Raw genomic sequence first — 20858 nt, forward strand, 5'->3', positions numbered from 1 at the left:
AGTTAATAGGGCTAATTAAAATGTTTTTTAAATAATTGCTCTTAAGAAAACAAATCTTGCAGGAGAAACCCAGCATCACTGCTTTTGGGGGATGTTTAAAGGGCACACTCCCTAAAGATCAGGACCCACAGGGTTCCTTTTCCCCTCCAATAAAGATGAAACCACATACTCTAATGAGTCAATAATCCTTAGTCGCATCCTAGAAGTGAAAGTGGAAGATTCAGAACTAGAGCTGTGCTTTTTCCTAGTCTTGGGCCACAGGGATTGTGAGTACCTCACATTTCTGATTCCTCTCAAGCTGCTGGAGTCTGTGAACTACCTGCTAAACTGTCCGACTATCACCGCCAACCACATATTATCAGGCACTCTAAGTGCCTCAGGCTCTTTAGGTCTCTGGCCAGTGTATATTTAGAGAAAATTTTGTCATATAAGTTTCATGTCACCGTATAATATCATAAGAAAGTGTTTTTATTTCCATGTCCTCGAGGAGACCTCGAGCCTCCTGCTATGCTGTCTTTTTGGAAACTGATCTGAGAGGAGAGCAATGCGTGACATCTAGCTCCAGGATCACAAGATGACCGTGGCGACTGCTGCTGCTGACCACAAACTCATGACCCTTCCCGGGCAGGAAGCACACCTTCCCGTCTAACCCACCTCTCACCAGATGCAGAACCTGGAATAAATTCTTCCTTTCAGTCGCATTTCTTCACTTCTTCACTCTCTAAAGCTGAACTTATCATCAAAGGAAGAAGAAAACTGGACTCAAAAATCAAATGCATTGATTTGCAAAAACCAAAACAAACAAACAAAACCCCTAGGTATGGTAATTCTTTGTATTTCCTCAGGGTAACGTGCCTGGTTTAGTAACTAGCCTCTGCTCCTCTTTCTTTTAGATTGCTTCACACTCCAACTTGCTATTTTTCCGTGCACTCCCACCTGGAGGGAGAAAATCAATCTGGAGTCCAACACCTTAGACATATAAATTTCCCTCAGGGTTTTCCTCAGTACTTAAAGATGTTTTAGACTCCATAGCCTTTACCTACTCTTCAGCTTCATGCAACATGCTGGTAATTTCTTGGCCAGATAAAACCGAGTGTCCTTGTACACACTATTCAGAAAGCTCCTGCTGAATGAGGCTATGAAGCCTCCAGATGCAAACGTCAATGCCTACAAAAACCTGCTCTGACTTAGGATCTGAGCTACCTTAGGGCACTCCACAGGTCAACTCTGCTTTTGATTTTTGTCCAAACTAGTCCTCCAAAGAAGCAGTTATGTACATTTTGGGAGCAACTGGCCACTACAACCACTGGACTCCTAATGCTACCTTGTCTCGCTCTGTGCCAGCTCACCACCTGGATCTGTCCTGCCTGCACACGTGTTCTCTCTCTCTCTCTCTCTCTCTCTCTCTCACACACACACACACACACACACACACACACACACCGCTGCATGTCTGAATTCTGCAGAAAGCCATTCATTCTCTCCACACAAACCACAATGCTATAAAGTCCACAGAGGAAGAAGTCTCAATCGCTCTGGGCCTGTAAACACCGAGGATGGGAAGCCCCATGGTCACCGCCTTTCTACCGCTGCTGCTCACCGGGGCTGTGGCCTTAACCCAGGTCCGAGCTGGTGAGTGCGGGTCAGGGGGGAAATGGCCGCTGGCAGACGGAGCGAGCACCCAGAATCCCCCAGCCGGACCCACCAGCCCCTTTCTCCACTCTGCATCCCAGCCCCGTGCCTGCTCCTCTCCTGGCAGGATCGCCTCCACCGGTCCCGGGAGGACGGCTGGGTCTCACCGCTGTCTGCCTGCCGCCAGGCTTCCATTCTTTGCAGTTCTTTGCCACCGTTGTGTCCCAGCCTGGTCTGAGGGAGCCTTCCTTCATCTTCGTCGGCTTCGTGGACGACACACGGTTCCTGTGCTACAACAACCAGGCGGAAAGTCAGAGGATGGAGCCTCGCGCACTGTGGGTGAGGCAGATGGGGCCTGAGTATTGGGAGCGGCAGACTAGGACCGTCAAGGACATTGCAAAGAATTCCCTAGTGAACTTGCGGGAGGCGATGGGCGTTTACAACCACAGCGAGGATGGTGAGTGACCCGGGGGCCAGGAGTGAGGTCACGAGGTCCGAGGTTTGGCCCGAGGCTGCGGGACCCTGGATCGCAGGGGACCCTTGACTGGGTTTCGGGTATGGTTTTTGGTCCAAACACGACCGGGGGCGGGGCCAGGCTCTCACGTCTTTCAGTGTGTGTCTGGCTGCGACGTGGGGCCAGAGGGACTCTTCCTCCGCGGGTACGAGCAGCATGCCTACGACGGCCGCGATTACCTCGCCCTAAACCAGGACCTGAGCTCCTGGATTGCCGGCGACACCACGGCGCAGATCACACTGCGCAAGTGGGAGGAGGCTGGTGTCGCCGAGCAAAGGCGATCCTACCTGAAGGGCGAGTGTGTAGAGTGGCTCCGCACCTACCTGGACATTGGGAAGGAGCCTCTGCTACGGGCAGGTACCTTAGACATATAAATTTCCCAGAGGATCTCCTCCACCTACCCTCCAGCTGGGGCTCCAGCTTCCTACAAGGGAGGAAAACGGGCTAGGCTGCGGTGCTGCTTCCCAGACACCAGACAGAGAGCGACTCTCCTGAGGACTGCTGAGAGTCTGTCTCAGGAGGGAAGATGGCTGAAGTAACCAACAGCTTCCTTCGCTGGACAGCCCTTTGTGAGCCATGGCCTCTCTTGGCCTGTTCTCACTTTGGAGTCTGACTCTCGGCTCTCACCCAATCAGGACCAGAAGTTCCTTTCTCCCATGGGAGTCCTGAAGCCCATCTTGTCTGACTCATTCTGATTCTAGAGCTTTCCAAAGGAGTAGATTGTCCTGGATGTCTGAGTCTAGAATACTGCATGGTGCTTAAATCCCTCAACCACCCGAGTTCTCGCCATTCCCACTGCTTCAGTTCAGGAAGGAAGCCAAGATGCCTGAATTATCCAACTCTTTTTCACAGATCCTCCGAAAGCACACGTGACCCATCACCCCAGACCTGAAGGAGACAGCACCCTGAGGTGCTGGGCCCTGGGGTTCTACCCTTCAGACATCACTCTGATGTGGCAGAGGGATGGGGAGGACCTGACCCAGGACATGGACCTTGTAGAGACCAGGCCTGCAGGGGATGGAACCTTCCAGAAGTGGGCAGCTGTGGTGGTGCCTTCTGGGGAGGAGCAGAGATACACATGTCATGTGAACCATGAGGGGCTGCCTGAGCCCCTCACCCTGAAATGGTGTAAGGAGTGGTGTGGGTGCAGAGATGATCTTTAAGAAAAGAGGGAGCCCTTCAGGAGACCCTGAGAAGGTCACAGCTGAGCGCTGAGAGCCAGAGCCCACACCTTCTCTTTCCCTTCCCTTCCCAGACCCTCCTAAGAATACCACCCCTACCAGTGGAATCATTGTTGGCCTGGTTCTCCTTGGAACTGTGTCCACTGCAGCTGTGGTTGCCATTGTGATGAGGAAGAGCAGAGGTAGGCACTGGGGTGTGTCTGAGGGCTTTTGTCTTACTGTTTCTGGAAGGTATATTCATACACACGTGCTTTCCCAGTCTAGGATCTCGTGTTGTAGCGCTTTCTAAAGCGCATTTGAAAAGAAGTGACAAATATCTCACATTGATGTAATTGAACAGGACATGCCAGCAGTTGGGCTTTTCTTGCATATCTCCCTTCTTGATTCTGCTCCAGGTCTTCAGATAATAATTCTTAAAACACTCCTTAGGTGTTGAACTCAGGAATTCTGCTGGGATTTCCCACCCTGCATCTTTCTCCATCTTTTTCTTCTTATGGATGGAAAAAGATGTAGTTACTCAGTCTATTCTAAGAGTTGACTTTTCCTACTTTATTTCTTTCCCTTGACCACTTGTCTCAGCTCTTAAACTCTCTTTATACTTGAAGGAAACACCCTCTGAGAGTCTAGAAAGGAAGGACAAACCAAGCTCTCCATCACCTTCCCAAGAACATTCCTGCAGCTGAGCACAGCCTTAGTCCTTGGTCCCCCCCAGTCAAATGACTGCATGCTGGACTTTGCTTCAGCATGGTGAGAAGAAAAAGCTGAAACTGCAAAGAATGCTTTTGTAGCAAGGGAACATTGCCACATCTGGTTTTCAGGAGCTGCAGGGACCCACAGCGACCAGCACCTGTGTCCAGTGGCAGTGACAATGTATTCTGTGTGGTACCTTCGATAGGCTTGTATCTCCTAGCTGTGAATTCTCAAACTTGGTGCTGTAATAAAATAAACTTTAGCCCTCCAATATCACATATACAATTCCTTCATGTTAATAAGTGGCAAGAATTTGAATTGCAGTATTTTTTACCTAAAAGTTAGAAATCATTCAGGAAATTTTCAGATAGCAAAGAGTAAGAGGCTTCCATTATGTTAACTGCTTCCTAAGTCTTTCACCTGGAGCTAGGCTGCATCAGAGGGAAAGCCTCTTATCTACCAACATCACAAGTCAGGGCTGATGACACGAGTTCTCTCTTATCTCTCAGGGAAAATATTATATTCCTAGTTCAGGTTGTTTTTTATTGTGGGTGATATCTGATGATTGGCATCAATGACCATGAACTTTGTCATATAAAATACTTGGGCTTCTTCCCAGACCTGTTTTAGATAGTTGGGCATAGAGCCTAGGACATATGGGAGGATGGTTAACAAAGGTGTAGTTAGAATTTGATACAGAAAAAGATTTTGGCAGGCATCTGACTTAGCTCATGACTTTCCTCTTCACTGGTTAGTAATAATGAAACTACATTTGAGGTTTCTTTTTCTTTGTTTGCTCTGATCAAAAAGTTTTTAGGCCAAGATTTCTTGTTGGGCACTGCTTTATGTTTGACTGCATTTTGAGTTAAAAAGTAAACTTTGTATTCTTGGTAAAAGACTAAATGTTCTGGGAAGTATGCCAATTTTAAGGTGCCTTTTGTGAAATCATTATAAAAATACTAGCTTGATTTCAGTAAAGTCACAGCAGAGTCAAAACCATCAAGGTGTCTCTCTGTCAATTCATCGCCGAAACCATATATTCCTGTCCAAAGCCTTGTTCTCCCGAGGACAATGGGAGCCCGACTGGGCCGGTCCATGGCAATAAAGATTTCTTTATTTTATTTTGTACGTGTGTGTTTGCCTGCCTGAGCTTATGTGCACTATGTGTGCACTGTCCTGAGGAGGCCAGAAAACGGCCTAGGTTCTCTGGAACTGGAGTCACAGGCAGTTGTGAGGCACCGTGTAGATGGTAGAACACGAACCTTGGTCTTTAGCAAGATCAAAAGTGTTGTTAACTACTCAGCCATCCTCTAACCCTCCCCACCGTTATTTCGGCAGGGTCTTGCACTGCACCCCAGGCTGGCCTGGAACTCACTGTGCAGATGTGATGCTAATCTTCACTGTCAACGTGACTGGATTTAGAATGTCCCAGGACTTGGATTCTGGAGACATCTGTGAAGGTGTTTCCAGAGAAGATTATCCAGGGAGGGGAGAGATGCAATGATTGTGTGTGGCATCAACACTTGATTTGGGGGTCCAGACTGAAGACAAGAGCAAAGGGAGAAAGCCAGAGGAGAGCCAGCATTCCCACACTCTGTTTCCTGATGCGTGGGGATGGGAGTCTTCCCAGCCACTCTCTCCAGCTGCCATGAACTCCTCCATGTCTTTCCTGCCAGTGTGGGTTGTTAAAACCAGAATAAATCTTCTTGCCTTAAGCTGCTTCTTTCTTCTTTCAGGTATTTATTTTAGTGCTAATGAGAAAAGTGAGTGGTACAATAGTTTAGCTTGACCTTCTACTCCCATGAACCATGCTGTCTCATCCTGAGTGTTGGGGGAGCACGTGGGTGTATGAGAATTGTATCAGGGAAACCAGGCCCAAGAATTATGGGACACACCCAACCAGGGAAAGGGTACATCTCCTTCACCGGAATCCCAGAAAGAAGTAGACACCCAGCACTATAATGGTTGGGAATTTGAAGATGGAGCTGAACGGTGTAATCCACGGAGTCACACCACAAGGCAGGCCTCATGTGATTGGCTTATGAGGGAAGAGAACACAGAAGCAGTTCTGGGGGGAGTGGAAAGAAGAAGAAAAGGCCAGAGCAAAGTGGACGGTGTCTTTTATAAGGTGACCGTGCATGTGCAAGAGGTAGAGCGTGCTTTGTGGCTGTTGAAGAGCTGTCGCAGCTCAGCACCAACACGTGGTTTCAAGCACGTTGGTGTTCAGGCACCAACACGTGGTTTCTGGCAGCTAGAGAAGGTGTTGTGCCCACGATGATGCACTGATGTTGACATGCTTTGCTATTGCCAGGTTCCTGGGTCTGATGGCAGAGCTGCCTGATTACTAATATTCCTCCCTTTTGGTTATGATAAAAAGAGGAACTGAAGATGAGATGGTGGGAGGTGGGAATGGGGGCATAGCTGGCTCTTCAGGTTGCTTCCTGCCAATTAGGGACGTTGTCACTCTCAAGCTACAGCTGGTTCCCACCATCACAGTATACCGGATGGCCATCAGCATCAGGTTCCTTGGGACAGGTTGATAGTCCTGTAAAAGCAACTGATTAAAGGTTTGGTTAGAGATTCTTTGCATTTGGCTGGAGGAATGTAGAGAAGAGGTTAGCAAAGCAGGGTGCAAACAGTAAAAAATAAAAAAATAAAGGAGAAAAGAAAAGGAGAGAGGTCAGAAAGGGCAAAATCCATTTTCATATGGAGTTTTCAAAGGTCCATGCTGAACCTCACACCTAGGTCCTCCATAAAAGCAGTAAATGCTCTTAATCCGGGCCATCTCTCCAGCTCCCGATTTACATTCCTATAAGCCCACTTCTGAAGTATCATGAAATGCTACTGAAACCTCTCTAACCTTTGAATCCATTCTGTAAGCATCATATATCCATATATTTACTGGGTGATATGTCATATTTGAGTTAATGTTGGCAATTAAGATTAGAATCAAAGGGTATGAGTTTGCTTCAATTAAATTACCAAGGAAAGCAGAACTATCTGCAAAATTCCTGCTGTGGAAACCAAATTTGCTCAGTGAATTTTACTGTTATTCAATTGTAGCATGGCAGAAAAATGTAAGAATGCTTGTTTATCTTTCTTTGTGTTTTGTTTTGGTTTTTTAAGACAGGGTTTCACTGTGTAGCCCTGACTGTCCTGACATTGACTAGTCTAGGCTGGCATGTGCCACCACTACCCAGACTCTTCTATGTTTCTTTGGTTGAGTAAGGTCACTTATAACTGAGGCTGGTCTCAAACTCATGGCAAACCTCTTCCCTAGCCTGGCTTCCCACATGCTCATCCTTTGGTCACAGGCCATAACATACTACCATATTTTACATATTTTTTAAAATGTTACATAATTTTGAAAATATTTTTATGTCCATGTTTGTGTGGGATCAAACATGTTCTGTGATTCTGATCAAAGGTTTTTTAAGGAAAACAGCTTTCATGTGCATTCCACAGACTCAGATGAACTCCTTTTCAGAAAGAAATCAAATAAGAGCAAGAAATACAGTAAAACAGAGATTTCAATTTTTGTTGTTGTTGTTTTTTTGCTTCTCTGTTTCCCATTCATGGTAACATAATTGTATTAGTTACCTTAAAACCTAAAGAAAGGCAGGATCCTAAAGATGGCCCATGCAGCTGGAGAGGTGGTTCAGCAGTTAAGGCCCTGGCTGCTCTTCCTGAGGATCTGGGGTGGCTCACAACCATCTCTACTATCAGTCCTGGGGGATGTGGTGGCTACTGTGGCCACTGCATTCACATGGTACACATACATACATATACATACATATCCTGCATTCATGTGGTATACATACATACTGTATTCACAGGGTACACATACATACATGTACACATACATCCTGCATTCACAGGGTATACATGTATACATATTCACAAACATACTGCATTCACGGGGTACACATACATACATGTACACATACATACTTCATTCACAGGGTACACATACATACATGCAGGCAAAGCACCCATGTGCATAGAGTAAGAAGCAAAACAAACTGGAAAAATAATAAAGATGGTTTGGAGGTAGAAGAGGGGAAGGCCGCTCAGTGGATGAGGCAAAGTCATTCTGGCAGAGACAAAACTGCATGCTAGCTTCTGCTCTTCAAGGTCTCAGAGGACTCACAGGGCAAGCAGGGCCTACAGGAGAGTGGTCAAGTGATGCATGCTCAGAGACCTTGCTGGGACACAAAGCAAGGTTTTGTTTTTCTTTTCACTGACTTCAAGGGCCCCTACCTTAGATTCCCTAGAGCTGAGTTATAGGTGACTGTTGAATGGGGGAAAGGAAAGAAATACAAAGGAATGGACGTGACTGCTCCTACATATGGTGAGGAGAAAGTTTATTGTAGATGAAAGGGAGAGCATAGCCAGGGACATCTGGGAGAGTCCAGCATGGACATGACCAGGCTGAGCTGGGCCTTGTGGAGAGAGGTGGAAAGGAAGTGGGAGGGGAACCAGGTGCAGCAGCCAGGAGGCCAAAGGTAACCAAAATGTCTGGATTAATATAGGGAAGAGCCTGGGGGTGGGGGTGGGGGTGGGGGCAAAGGACAGCCAGACTGGAGAGTTCAGAACATGCCAGCCACCCCACTCCCAACAGGTAGGGGCTGAGGACTGCTGGGAGATTTGGAGGCCAGGGCTGCTTTCATATGTTAAATAGGCACCTCAGCCATTTGTCCCAGGTCTGAAACTCAACAGCTGTGAGCTTCAGGACATAGATGCTGGGAAATGAACTCAGCACATGGTCTTAACTGCTGAGCCATCTTTCCAGGACTTTGTTTTGGTTTTATCCTGGGAAAGATGGATAGATGTACCCTGCTTAAAACCTGTTTGAGGTTCTCAGTAGTGTGTTAGAACATACAGAGATCCTGAAACCAAAATGTTGGGACTTCCTGACACACACAGCTCTGCACCAGGCCTCTGGGAAACGCTGGTAAAGAGGTCTAGGTACAAGAGGAAGGGGCGCTAGGAAAGCACCAGGTCTCAGACCTTGTTTTTCAGATGTCTAAGGATCAAGGCTTCCTCATGGTCCCAGGGTTTATTTCTCCAGCTCACAAACTGTCAGTTGTCAGGACCTTCTGCCAGGGTTAGGCAGCTAGACAAACATGACCTAGCCTGGCTTGGGGGTCATTAAGAATGGACACCCAACTGACCATGGTGGCACTAGGGGAGGCAGAGGCAGAGGCAGAGGCAGAGGCAGGTGAATCTCTGTGAGTTTAAGGCCAGCCTGGTCTACAAAATGAAGCCAGAACAGCCAGGGCTCTGTGGAAAAGGTGGAAGTATCAGGCCATTGGTGTAACTTCCTTTTGTTCGAAAAAATGGAAACTAATTTTAACCCAAATGAGATAATGTACTTTTCTACATTCTTGGACGCTCTTCCTCAATTCAGTTCCTTGTAGATATTCATTGCTAAGCCTGTTGCTTTTCTGATTTCCAACTTCAAAGGTCAACCTCTTCTTTTCCCTTTTCTATATCTTCTTTTGATCTGGGACAAAATCTCCAATATGCTTTCTTTGACATTCCTGGCTTTTTCCCTACACAGCTTCTTTTTCTTTCTTTCTTTTCTTTTTTTTTTAAATAATTTCTTTTTTAATTAATTATAGTTTATTCAGTTTGTATCATAGCTGTACCCCCCTCCCTCTTCCCTTCCCATTTGCATCCATCCTCCCTCTTCTCATCCCATCCCCCCCCCCCCACCCCAAGTCCACTGATAGGGTCAGTCCTCCTCCCCTTCCATCTGACCTAGTCTATCAGGTCTCATCAGGACTGACTGCATTGTCCTCCTCTGTTGCCTGGTAATGCTGCTCCACCCTCAGGGAGAGGTGATCAAAGAACTCAGAGCCAGCCCCTGAGTTCATGTCAGAGATGGTCCCTGTTCCCCTGACTAGGGAACCCACTTGGAGACTGAACTGCCATGGGTTACCTCTGAGCAGGGGTTCTAACTTCTCCATCATGGTCCTTATTTGGAATATCAGTCTCACAAGACACTTGGGTCCAGATTTTTTGGTTCTGTTGCTCACCTTGTAGAGCTCCTGTCCCTTCCAGATCTTTCTATCTCCCCTCCTTTCATAAGATCTGACATAGTACTGAACTCTGCCCAAAGTTTGGCTGGCTATGAGTCTCAGCATCTGCTTTAATACCCTGCTGGTAGAGCCCTCTGTGGTGAGCTCCTGTCCTGTTCCCTATTTTCTCTCTCCTCTGATGTCTGTCCCATTTGCCTTTATGAGTGAGGATTGTCCATCTTACCCAGGGTTCTCCTTTTTGATTAGCTTCTTTAGGTGTACAGATTTTAGTATCATTATCCTATATTATATGTCTAATATCCACTTATAAGTGAGTATATACCATGTGTGTCTTTCTGCTTCTAGGATGCCTCACTCAGGATGATCTTTTTTAGTTTCCACCATTTGCCTGCAAATTTCATGATTTCCTCGTTTTTAGTTGCTGAGTAGTATTCCATTGTGTAAATGTACCACAATTTCTGTCCATTCCTCAACTGAGGGACATCTGGGTTGTTTCCAGGTGTTGGCTATTACAAATCTGCTACAAACATGGTTGAGCAAATGTCCTTATTGTGTACTTGAGATGCTTTTGTATCTATGCCTGGGAGTGGTATAGCTGGATCTTGAGGTAGCGCTATTCCTAATCCTCTGAGAAAGCGCAGATATCTCTCCAAAGTGGTTGTACAAGTTTACATTCCCACCAGCAGTCCCTCCACACTTGCTAAAGCTGCTTACAGTCCTTCATTGCTGACCCTAACTCAAAAGGCTTTATTCTCCTCTCTGTTACTCCTGATAGCAGCTGCTAACCTAATGGGTGCTTTAGTCTTCTCCTCCACCCCTGCCAAAACTAATGAAATGGTCCTGGAGCCTCACTCTGAGTCTGGTTTTGTTGTTATATTTATTTATTTTTGATCAAGAAGACTCTAAGAACTCAAAAGGGAACCGCTTATTCCCCAGTAATGTTTGGACACCCACATTCTAGTTTCTTCTATATGTGGGAAATTCGGGGAACCACTTAGTCATGGTGATCCGCCCCAACAAACCCACAAAGCTCTAAAACTCTAGAGAGGAACAAAGACCCAGTTTCTTCAAGTTCTCCAAACAAGGAGGATGGGGTCCTTGGGGCGGGTCCTTCTGTTACTGTCAGCCTCCCTGGCTCTAACTCAGGCCTGCTCAGGTGAGTGCGAGGTGGAGAACAAAACTGCCTCTGAGGGGAGGCGCAGGGGCACCTGGCAGGGAGAGCACCAGGAAAGCTACCTCTCTGCCCTCGCCCAGCCAGACCTCCTCTCTCCTGGAGCTCTGCCAGGCTCCCTTCTCCAGTCAGGAGCCCTGCGCCCTGCTCTCCCAGAGGGTGCATCTGTCCTCAGGTCCAGCCAGATGCAGGGTCACCGCGGGCCACCCCTAGGCTCACACTCCCTGCAATATTTCGTCACCGCCTTGTATGGTCGTGGCTACCCCAAACCTCGGTTCATAGTCATGGGATACGTGGACAACACACAAATCTTGAGCATCGACAGCAACAAGGCAGGCCTGCGAGTGGAGCCCCGGGAGCCTTTTATGGCCCAGGGCCAGAGCGTTTGGAAGAAGTGACACGCCTCAGCAGGAGCACCTTAGTGATCGCCGGGATTAAACTGTTGATCCCGTTCAGCTATGACAGCCAGAGAGAGTGGTGAGTGACCCTAGGCGGGAAGGCTACTCTACAGTTCTTATTCCTGGGGCCCTGGAAACATACTTTGGGTTAGTGCCGGAAGTTCCCGCCATGCTGCAGAAGCCTGCAGAATTTTTTTGGGCTTTCATTTTAGTTTGAAATAGGCTTTGACCAATCGCGTGCAGGCTGTGTGTTGGGCTAACCTAGAGACCCTGGGCTAACCTAGAGGCCTTGTTGACCACTCTGGCTGCACAGGGTCTCACACTGTCCAGTCGCTATTCGGCTGTGACATTGGGCCAGACCACCGCCTCCTCCGTGGGTATGAGCATGTCGGTTATGAAGGCCAGGATTACATCTCTCTGTCAGAGGACCTCCGCTCCTGGATCGTGGTGGACACCAAGGAGGCTCCGATCACCAGGCGCAAGTGGGAGGCAGCTGGTGTTGCAACAGTAATGAGGATCTTCTTGGAGGGCAGGTGCATGGAGTGGCTTCTCAAATACCTGGATAAAGGGAAGGAGACGCTGCAGCGTGCAGGTATGAGAGGTAGCTTCTAGTGTCCCTTGAGAAGGGTTTGTAGGAAGAAAAGAGAATGGGACCATCTCCTAAACCAGCTATTGAGAAATACTGTTCCCCAGGCATGACATGGGCTGTTAATGGTACAAAATGAGAGTGTCAGTGATAGCCCTCCCTAGGGATTCTAGGCTTTCACACCCTCCTTGTTCCCCAATCACAAGGAATTCTACCAGCTGCACCTGGTCTACAGAAATGCCAGTGTGTATAGGGTTAGATGGTTAATTAATGGGATGGGTGGAATGGCTAATGCCATTAATCCCAGAGGAAAACTCAGCCAGCCTTGTCTACAGAGCAAACTCCAGCAGAGCAGGATTGGGTGAGGGTGGGAATGGGGTGAGCTTAATTGATGAAGTCCACAGGTAGCAAACTCCAGTTAGGCATCTTCTGTGATTTGCCATTCATGCTGGAGTGCGATTTTCAGTGATGCGGTTGTATTTGAGTATTAAGCACCTCCTCTCTCATGTAATTAACCTTCAATAAATTTACAAGTTTGTCCAACTAGTGTTGGATGGTAAAGATGGACTTGGATAGAGTTCATCCTTTGATCTGTTGTTGGGTCCTAGCTGGGATAAATAGATGTCTGATCATATCTCTCCAGAGAAAGTAATGAGGCATTTGATATCTGAGTGGACACAGCAGGATGTTTCCAAAGCCTGGACAAAGTCTCATGGTTCCTGCTGTAGCATGTTAGACATGCAAATGAAGCTAAACCATCCATGGGGCAGGAAATACTGGTGTGGCTCTGTGTTCTCCTTGGGAGTGGGATGGCAGCTGACAGTTGCATGGCCTTTGGCATGGAGGAGAGTACTTGCACCTGAGACTGCTCCAGCTGAAGGTACTGGGAATCCTGGGTAGTCTTCCTCTACATGGCATGAGCACTAACAACAGCCATTTCTGGAGTAACACCTGTGGGGCAGGCTCCTAAGCAGGCAGTGAGTGGCAGCAGCTGTGTGGCCTCTGCAGTGGGCCATGAGACTTGCAGCTGAGGCGGAGCCATCTTCCTGGAGAGAACTTGCCCACCTAAGGGAGGAAGTACAATGGGAAGAAGAAATGCAAATGATACCTTTTGTACTGACTTCAAATTGGAGAGACAAAATGTAAGGGGGAGGGGAGCCAGAATGGAGGTGCTGGCTTAGCAGTCCTCAAGGCTGGGTAGGTGGGGGTGAGGGAAGCATAGATCTGAGCTTCTGGAATCCAAACACTTGGAAACTGTGATAAGAATAAAACAATAAAAAGAAAGTAAAGTAAAAACAATAGAACACCCCTCAGGCCAGCCTTTAATTCAGACAAAAATCTACAATTCAGCATGCCTGTGGGGCCTTAATGATGATTAAGGAATCTTCTGGCTCTAAACTTCTTGAAACGAGCAAAACATTTTAAAAGATTAAATAACCGCCCCTCTCCCAGGGCTCCCGAGGTTGTGGGGCATCCTTATAGATGGGAGCTGAGTGCTGTGAAGCAGAGAAATCCAGTGCTTGGGACTACTCACCGAAGACTGCATGATCTGAGGCAATGGGAAGGAATTACTGGGCTAGCAGGATGTCTCAGTGCTTGGTGCTTGTCATGAAGCGTGACAACCTGAGTTCGGAACCCTGAGCACACTTGGTAGGAGAGAACTGACTCCCACAAGTTTGCTTCTGGCCTTCATATATGTGCTGAGCATGTGCAGGGGTTGGCACGTGCACACGCCCCCACCCCCATATTTGACTGTTAGGTTTTCAGTGTGGACTGTGTAGGATGAGGAGGTGTGGCCTTGTTGGAGAAGTGTGGCATTCGAAAGCCAGTGCCAACTCCAGCAGTTTGTTCCCAAGCTTTTATGAGTTGCCTTGGCCATGCTGTCTTGTCACAGCAATGGAACAGTACTAAGACACTGGTCATTGGTGCCGTATCTGGGATGAACATTTACTTGTTCATGCCTCCCAGAAAGTCATCAAACACCCTCTGTTATTATTTAAAAAGCAATGAGGCTGGTAAACCGATATTCTCTGCAGGAAGTTTATTAGGAGGGTAAGGAGGGAGTGGGAAGCAGGACATGGTGGGGAGAGAGAGGGAAGGAGGGATAGGGTGCAGAGAGAGAGAGAGAGAGAGATTAAGAGGGTAAGAGAGGGAATTAAGAGAGGGACCACCTGTCGGTATCGGCCCTTTAAGGGGCACAGTCACGCCTTCCAGGTGTGGTCATCTGGCTGGCTGGCAACACATGATGACACCATAGGTTGCTGGGTAACTAACACAGGAGCAGGTTGTGTTCCAAAATACTAACACCCTCCTCTCCTTGGTCTGGAGCAGAGGAAGCCTCCCTCCATTTCCAGATCTGACAGGACACACCCTTGCTTCAAGGGCTGGATTCGTTGCTTCTCTCATTTCTGTGACTACTTCCCGACAAGGAGCAGCTTCCAGGAGGAAGAACACAGTGCTGCTCTCCAGCCCTCAGCTTTCAGTTCCTAAGGGAGCACACAGGGGTGGGAGTTGCTCAGGACCACAGCCTAGGAACCCTGCTCACCTCTGGGCAGACCAGGAAGCACAGGGTAGCTAGAAACAGGCTACAACCCTCAAGGCCCACCTCCCAGTGACCAACTCCCTCCTAAGTATGCCAGGACAATCATCGGCATCCCCCTGAGCCACGGGAGAACAGTTTACATTCAAACCATAATAGAGATTCTATCAATTCCAGGATAAAGGGGTACCAACCCTGAAAAGAGGGACTGGCAGCCCTCTTTCCATCTCTCCCTTTCTGCCAGTGTTCACAGACCACACTAGAACTATTCAGATCACTGGAGTTTAACCACTCAGAGGCACAAGGCTTCTGTCGTAGCTTTCCAAGGAATAGGTATTTCTACATCCCAAGTCCATGTTGTTGAAGTGCTGGTCTCTAAATTTCCAACCCAGCTCTGGGGATGATCACATGATTAGTGTTCAACTGGTCCACTGGAAGGAACTGGTTTTCTTTGATTCTTCTCCTTAGACCCCCCCAAAACAAACGTGACTCATCACCCCAGACCTCAAGGTGACATCACCCTGAGGTGCTGGGCCCTGGGCTTCTACCCTGCGGACATCAGCCTGACCTGGCAGAGGGATGAGGAGGACCTGACCCAGGACATGGAACTTGTGGACACCAGGCCCTCAGGGGATGGGACCTTCCAGAAGTGGGCAGCTGTGGTGGTGCCTGCAGGAGAAGAGCAGAGATACACGTGCCATGTGCTGCATGAGGGGCTGCCTGAGCCCCTCATCCTAAGATGGGGTAAGGAGGCTGTGTGTGGGCAGAGTCTGTCCTTAGGGAAAGAGGAGCCCTTTTGCAGAGCCTGAGCAGGGCCAGGGTCCCCCACTTCTATCCTCCCCTCTTTTCTCTCCCAGAGCCTCCTCCCTCTCCCACCACCCCCATCATGGGGATCATTGCTGCTCTGGTTCTCCTTGGAGTTTTAGTCGCTGGAGCTGTGGCTGCCATTGTGATGCGGAAGAAGAGTGCAGGTAAGGATGGAGTTTGAGACTTGGCTTTGATTGAGAAATTTCAAGCTCTGGATACAAATGTGCCCATCTTCTGCTTTGTTACTATAAAGTGTCTCCATTCATGTTTCTCAGCCACTTTTTAAGCTAACTTTGTAAGGAACACCTGAAAATAGAGGAGAGGTTTCACATGGAGGGTTCTAGTGATGTGGACAGAAATCTGAGGAAGAGTCTCAGGAGGAGGAAATGGGAGTTTGGGAGGGTTACTTGACCTTTTTCCTTTGCATTTTCTCACGTTTCCTGAGCCTGCTCTAGGTCTGTCTGCACGCCTGCCCCTGGAGTATACCTGAGGTTAGGACTAGGAGTTTCCTCTGGAACCAAATCATTCTGCATTCTCCCCTGCCCTTATGCCGTCTGAGATGGAAAAGGATGTAGTTAGGTAATTCATTGTGTTTCCACTCCTTGACCTCTAGTCTCACCCAGCACTGGAAGTCGGAAAGGAAGCAGAGACCTATTCCTCCATCATTCTGTTAAGACCTCCCTGCAGCTGGGCACAGCCTGAGTCTTGGCTCCAGTGGCAGGAGCAGTGAATTTGCATAGGACCCAGTGTTGTTGGGCTTTTGTGTTCTGTTCCTAGATAAGAAGACCCAAGCTTGGGATTTTGGATTACAAAAAAAGTCTGTATTTCTTTATGTCTAAATGATAAGAATTTAGATTCCATTATTTGTGCCTATGGGTCAGGAATCACTCTAGGGAATTTTCAGATAGCAACCAGCAGTCAGGGACTTTTACCTTATGAATTGCTTACTGAGTCTAGTACCTGAGGCTAAACTCAAGGAGAGAGAACTCAGTGGCAGAGAAAACCATGTGTACTTGTTCACATGGCAACTCAGGGCTGGTGACTTGTAAGTTCTCAGGGCAGTCCCATTTGGGACTGTTCTTTGTTGTACGTGCTGCTTGGGTGATTGACATCAGTGGCCTCAGGTCTTGTTCCAGAATTCTCAGGCCTCTTTCCTGACACCACTGTCTTACATAAAGCAGGGTGTTACTTCCTTTCTGTTTTCTTTTCTGCAGGGCCTTGCACTGCACCCCAGGCTGGCCTGGAACTCACTATGCAGATGTGATGCTAATCTTCACTGTCAACGTGACTGGATTTAGAATGTCCCAGGACTTGGATTCTGGAGACATCTGTGAAGGTGTTTCCAGAGAAGATTAACTGGGGAGGGGAGAGCTGCAATGAGTGTGTGTGACATCAACACTCTATTTGGGGGTCCAGACTGAAGACAAGAGCAAAGGGAGAAAGCCAGAGGAGAGCCAGCATTCCCACACTCTGTTTCCTGATGCGTGGGGATGGGAGTCTTCCCAGCCACTCTCTCCAGCTGCCATGAACTCCTCCATGTCTTTCCTGCCAGTGTGGGTTGTTAAAACCAGAATAAATCTTCTTGCCTTAAGCTGTTTCTCTCAGGTGTTTGTCTTGTTTTGTTAAATTATTGAGAGAAGTGATACAAATTCTGCTCCTGTGGACCTTTCTGTCTTAACCTGAGTTAACACTTGCTTCTATTGCAACTGTGGGGGTCTACAACCTGCTTTAAGAACAACTCATGCTCCCTCTGTGAGTGAGACTGATGTATCACCTAGGAGATTCTGGTCTACCTTCTCGCAGCTGTATGGTCAGAACTTCAGCCCAGACAGTCTAGATCTTGTTGAGATGTCCAGGAGACTCCTTTACACAGGAAAGCTGAGACTTCCTGTCCACTTTCCTTTCTTTTTCCTTAGACTTTTCTCATATAATCCATCCCACACAGCCTCCCCATCTGTGAGTATAGTAGAATATCATTAGGATCAGTGCGTTGATGTTTATTTTTTGACTGCCCTGTGTGTTTGGTTCTACCCTAGGCCTCTGAGCTGTTTAGCTTCTGCTTCCTGACCATCCAGACAGTGTTGGGCATGGCTCCCTCTTGTGGCTTGGGCCTCAAGTTACGTGAGCTACGATGGCAGTTAAGTAAAGGATAAATAACCACACTACAACCCACAGGTCCAGGAGAGGCTAAGTAACAAGGAGGGCTCCCTGTAGAGGAAATGTCTGAACATTTTCTAGGCTCATCTCTAAAACTGTGCATTGTTTCAGGATTGCGGTTTGACTATAAAATATCCCCTAGGCTCATGTGCTTGTACACCTGAGCCTGTGTGGTGGTGCTGCTCTGGAATGTTTAGGAGGTGAAGTGTGGCTCTAGAAGGTGGTTGCCGGTAGTGCCATATGGTGGGACAAACCTTTAACCCCAGCATCTGGGAGGCAGAGGTAGGCAGATCAATGCTGCATCATTTATTTTGTATACTTCTAGGCCACTTTCTTCACAAACATTTCTTTTCTAGCACGCCTTACTTATTCTTTGAAAATTGTACACATTTTTGATGCACTTTGGTCATTTTCATGTAAGACCATTACCCTTTCTCACCCTCCAATGCCCGCTGTACCCCTTCTTCCCACCAAGCTCCCACCTGCTTCATGCATGAACTGTGAGTCTGGAGAGTAATGGCTGTGTCATGTCCGAAAGACAGCACCTCACAGCAGCACTCCCCCCCCCCCGTCCTCCAGCCCTGATGTTCTTTCGGCATGACATTACCTAAGCCTTGAAGGGCGTGATGTCAAGATCTTATTAGGACAGAACATTTGGCAGACACTGGCATGTAGTACCAGTTAGGCTCTGTCTTAACTGCAAAAATAAGGTTAAGAGCAGCAACAGGCTTCGGAAAGCAACATACTCAGTTCAGCAGCTCAGCAGTAGTAAGCAGGGCCCTACCTACTCCCTAGGGCTTATGGAGTCCTTTGCTGTCAGAGAGAGAGAGAGAGAGAGAGAGAGAGAGAGAGAGATTGAAAGTAAGGCTAGCCTAGGCTGTTACCAGAGTTAAAGTCAGAGCCTATGCCCCTCATAGCCCTAACAAGCCGTGGTCAGCTGCCTGTTCAACAAGGTAACTAAAAGTGTCAAATAGTATAAAGCAGGAGGAAGAAAGGAGATTACATTGGTAAGAAGGATAGAGAGGTCTAGCAGCCCCCAAGACTACTTTCAGGATCCTCGCTTGAGAACAATATTTAAACAGAAGAGAAGTGACATGCATAATTAGGCTGTGACCTAACTGTGTGACTGTGGTGTGGCCTAGCTTATCATTAACCCCCCGTTGTCTGTAGTCTCATCCCACAAGGAGGCACAAGTTACTAGAGGTGTATGAGAGATCTTTCCTGGAGACAAATTCCTCCTCCGTTGGCACCAGGTTTCAGCACATGTCTCTCAGCATGAGACTCCTGGGACAGTTCCAATTCCTTGAGTACCTTAATTCAGTCATGTGTTCGAAGGAAGGGCACAGTGTTATTCTCATCCCTGCCAGGCCAGTTGGTCTAAAAGTTCATATTTTCAGCCTAATCCTGGATGTGGTGGTATTTTAGGCTACAGACTGGAAATAATGAGATCAGGATGGGGAGCCTTTATGAATGGGATTAATCCCCACACAACAGCAAACCCAGAAAGCTTATTTCCCACGTCTGCCATGTTGAGAACTTAGCAAGAAGACAGTGTCCACGTGCCAGTGAGTGAGCACCACCAGACGCTGAATTAGCCATACCCTTGACCTTGGACTAGCCAGCCTGCAGAACTAAGACATGAAGCGCTGCTCTGTATGAGCTACGCCGTCCCTGGCGTGTTGTCGTAGCAGTGCAAATACACTTCATTCGCATTGTACCTGTTATTCCCCAGGGTCCAGATCTCCCTTGCTATGTTCGGTGAGATCGAGGCCTAGTGACAAATACCTGCACTGCTGGCACACAGAAGGCAGGAAGACTGAAAATTCCAGGCCATTCTGAGCTACACACAAGCAAACACATAAACATGTACCCATATGCACATGTATGAACACATGTTCAAACACATCTGGAGCCCGACCAACTTTCTTTTATGGACACACGATGTCCCAGAGGGCCCCACCTGGAGTGATGTGTCTACCTATATCTTACCCTAAGTCATCCCTTTGCTCCACTGTCATGCTGGCTGTCTGGTTACAGGACCATTTGGATTCCCCCTCTTGTGTTTTGTTCTTTTGTTTTAGGCTAGGCTGGCCTCAAACTCTTGCTGTGTAGTTAAAAATGATCTTGAATTCCTTACCTTTCTGCTTCCACCTCTCACAGGCAGAATTTGGGATACAGGAGGAATTTGGGTCTCCATCTGGGGTTCTTAATAAAGTAATCTAAGACTAGACTCAAGAATCTCAAGGTCAATACCAAGCTGAAAAGGGAAACCTTTAAGCAAGCTGCAAAGCCTCAACAGCTTCCAGGAAGAGGGGAGTGGAGGAAAAAGGGATAAAGGCCATTTAATACTGGCATGGAGGTCAGACACGTGGCCAGGCAAGCAGCCACAGGGCAAGGAAGGCTTTAAAGAAAGAACAAAGATGCTGAAGATGTTGAAGAATCAAGGTGTTAAGAAAAGCATACATGGAGATGAGACTGTTGCTGACCACAGACCAATGGGTGCTGCTGCTGTTGAATATTTATTACTTCTAAAAAGGCCAGCTAGTTCCCCCATAATTGAGATAGAGACCTATTGACCTATTTAAACAAGCTTTAAGCACAATGGGCAGGTATGGGTTAAACTAATTTTCTAAGCTACTTGGCAGCCTCACTCCCCAGGTTACCTGCCAATCTTCGTTCGTCCTGTCTGGGCTGACTCTGCTTCATCAGGCCATGTCTTCTCTCTCCGTCTTTTCCTGCCTCTTCTGCTCCTCTCCTGGCCTCATGGTCCCTACCTGAGACCCCAAGCCCAGGAACTGAATCCCAGCTTAGTTCTCTTCTTCACAGTTCTAGGCTGTTCATCCTCTTTTATTTAACCATTTAACTATTGGGGAGCAAAGTTTACACAGTAGCATTTGTGAGAATGCACTTGTCTGGACTGTAATCAGATCTTGGGGCCCAGAATGTAGTATTTGTATACCACCATACCACCAGACCAACCCCCAACATGCTGCCTAGGAAAGACACAAAGCTTTCCCTTCAGAACCCCAACAACACCCCTCACCAGACACAGAAAATTTTCCTTTTCAACAGGATGTCTAATTTTATTTCCTCACCTCTAACTCCAATCTTTTCAATAAAGGAAGAAAAAAAATGGACT

General features: G+C 47.6%; 1 protein-coding gene and 1 pseudogene across 1 annotated transcript; both read left to right on the top strand.

Moving 5' to 3' along the window:
• Positions 1-1556: 1556 nt before the first annotated feature.
• LOC110563045 (patr class I histocompatibility antigen, A-126 alpha chain-like) lies at positions 1557-5714 on the top strand. The gene is made up of 6 exons (XM_021659986.2): positions 1557-1632; positions 1820-2089; positions 2228-2503; positions 2999-3274; positions 3402-3509; positions 5356-5714. Exons 1-6 carry the CDS (start codon positions 1557-1559, stop codon positions 5403-5405), a joined length of 1056 nt encoding a protein of 351 aa, XP_021515661.1. The 3' UTR covers positions 5406-5714.
• A 5436-nt stretch (positions 5715-11150) lies between these two features.
• LOC110563053 (saoe class I histocompatibility antigen, A alpha chain-like) lies at positions 11151-16477 on the top strand (annotated as a pseudogene).
• The last annotated feature ends 4381 nt before the right edge of the window (positions 16478-20858 follow it).

This window comes from Meriones unguiculatus, chromosome 16 (genome assembly GCF_030254825.1).
Source record: "Meriones unguiculatus strain TT.TT164.6M chromosome 16, Bangor_MerUng_6.1, whole genome shotgun sequence".
NCBI lineage: Eukaryota > Metazoa > Chordata > Mammalia > Rodentia > Muridae > Meriones > Meriones unguiculatus.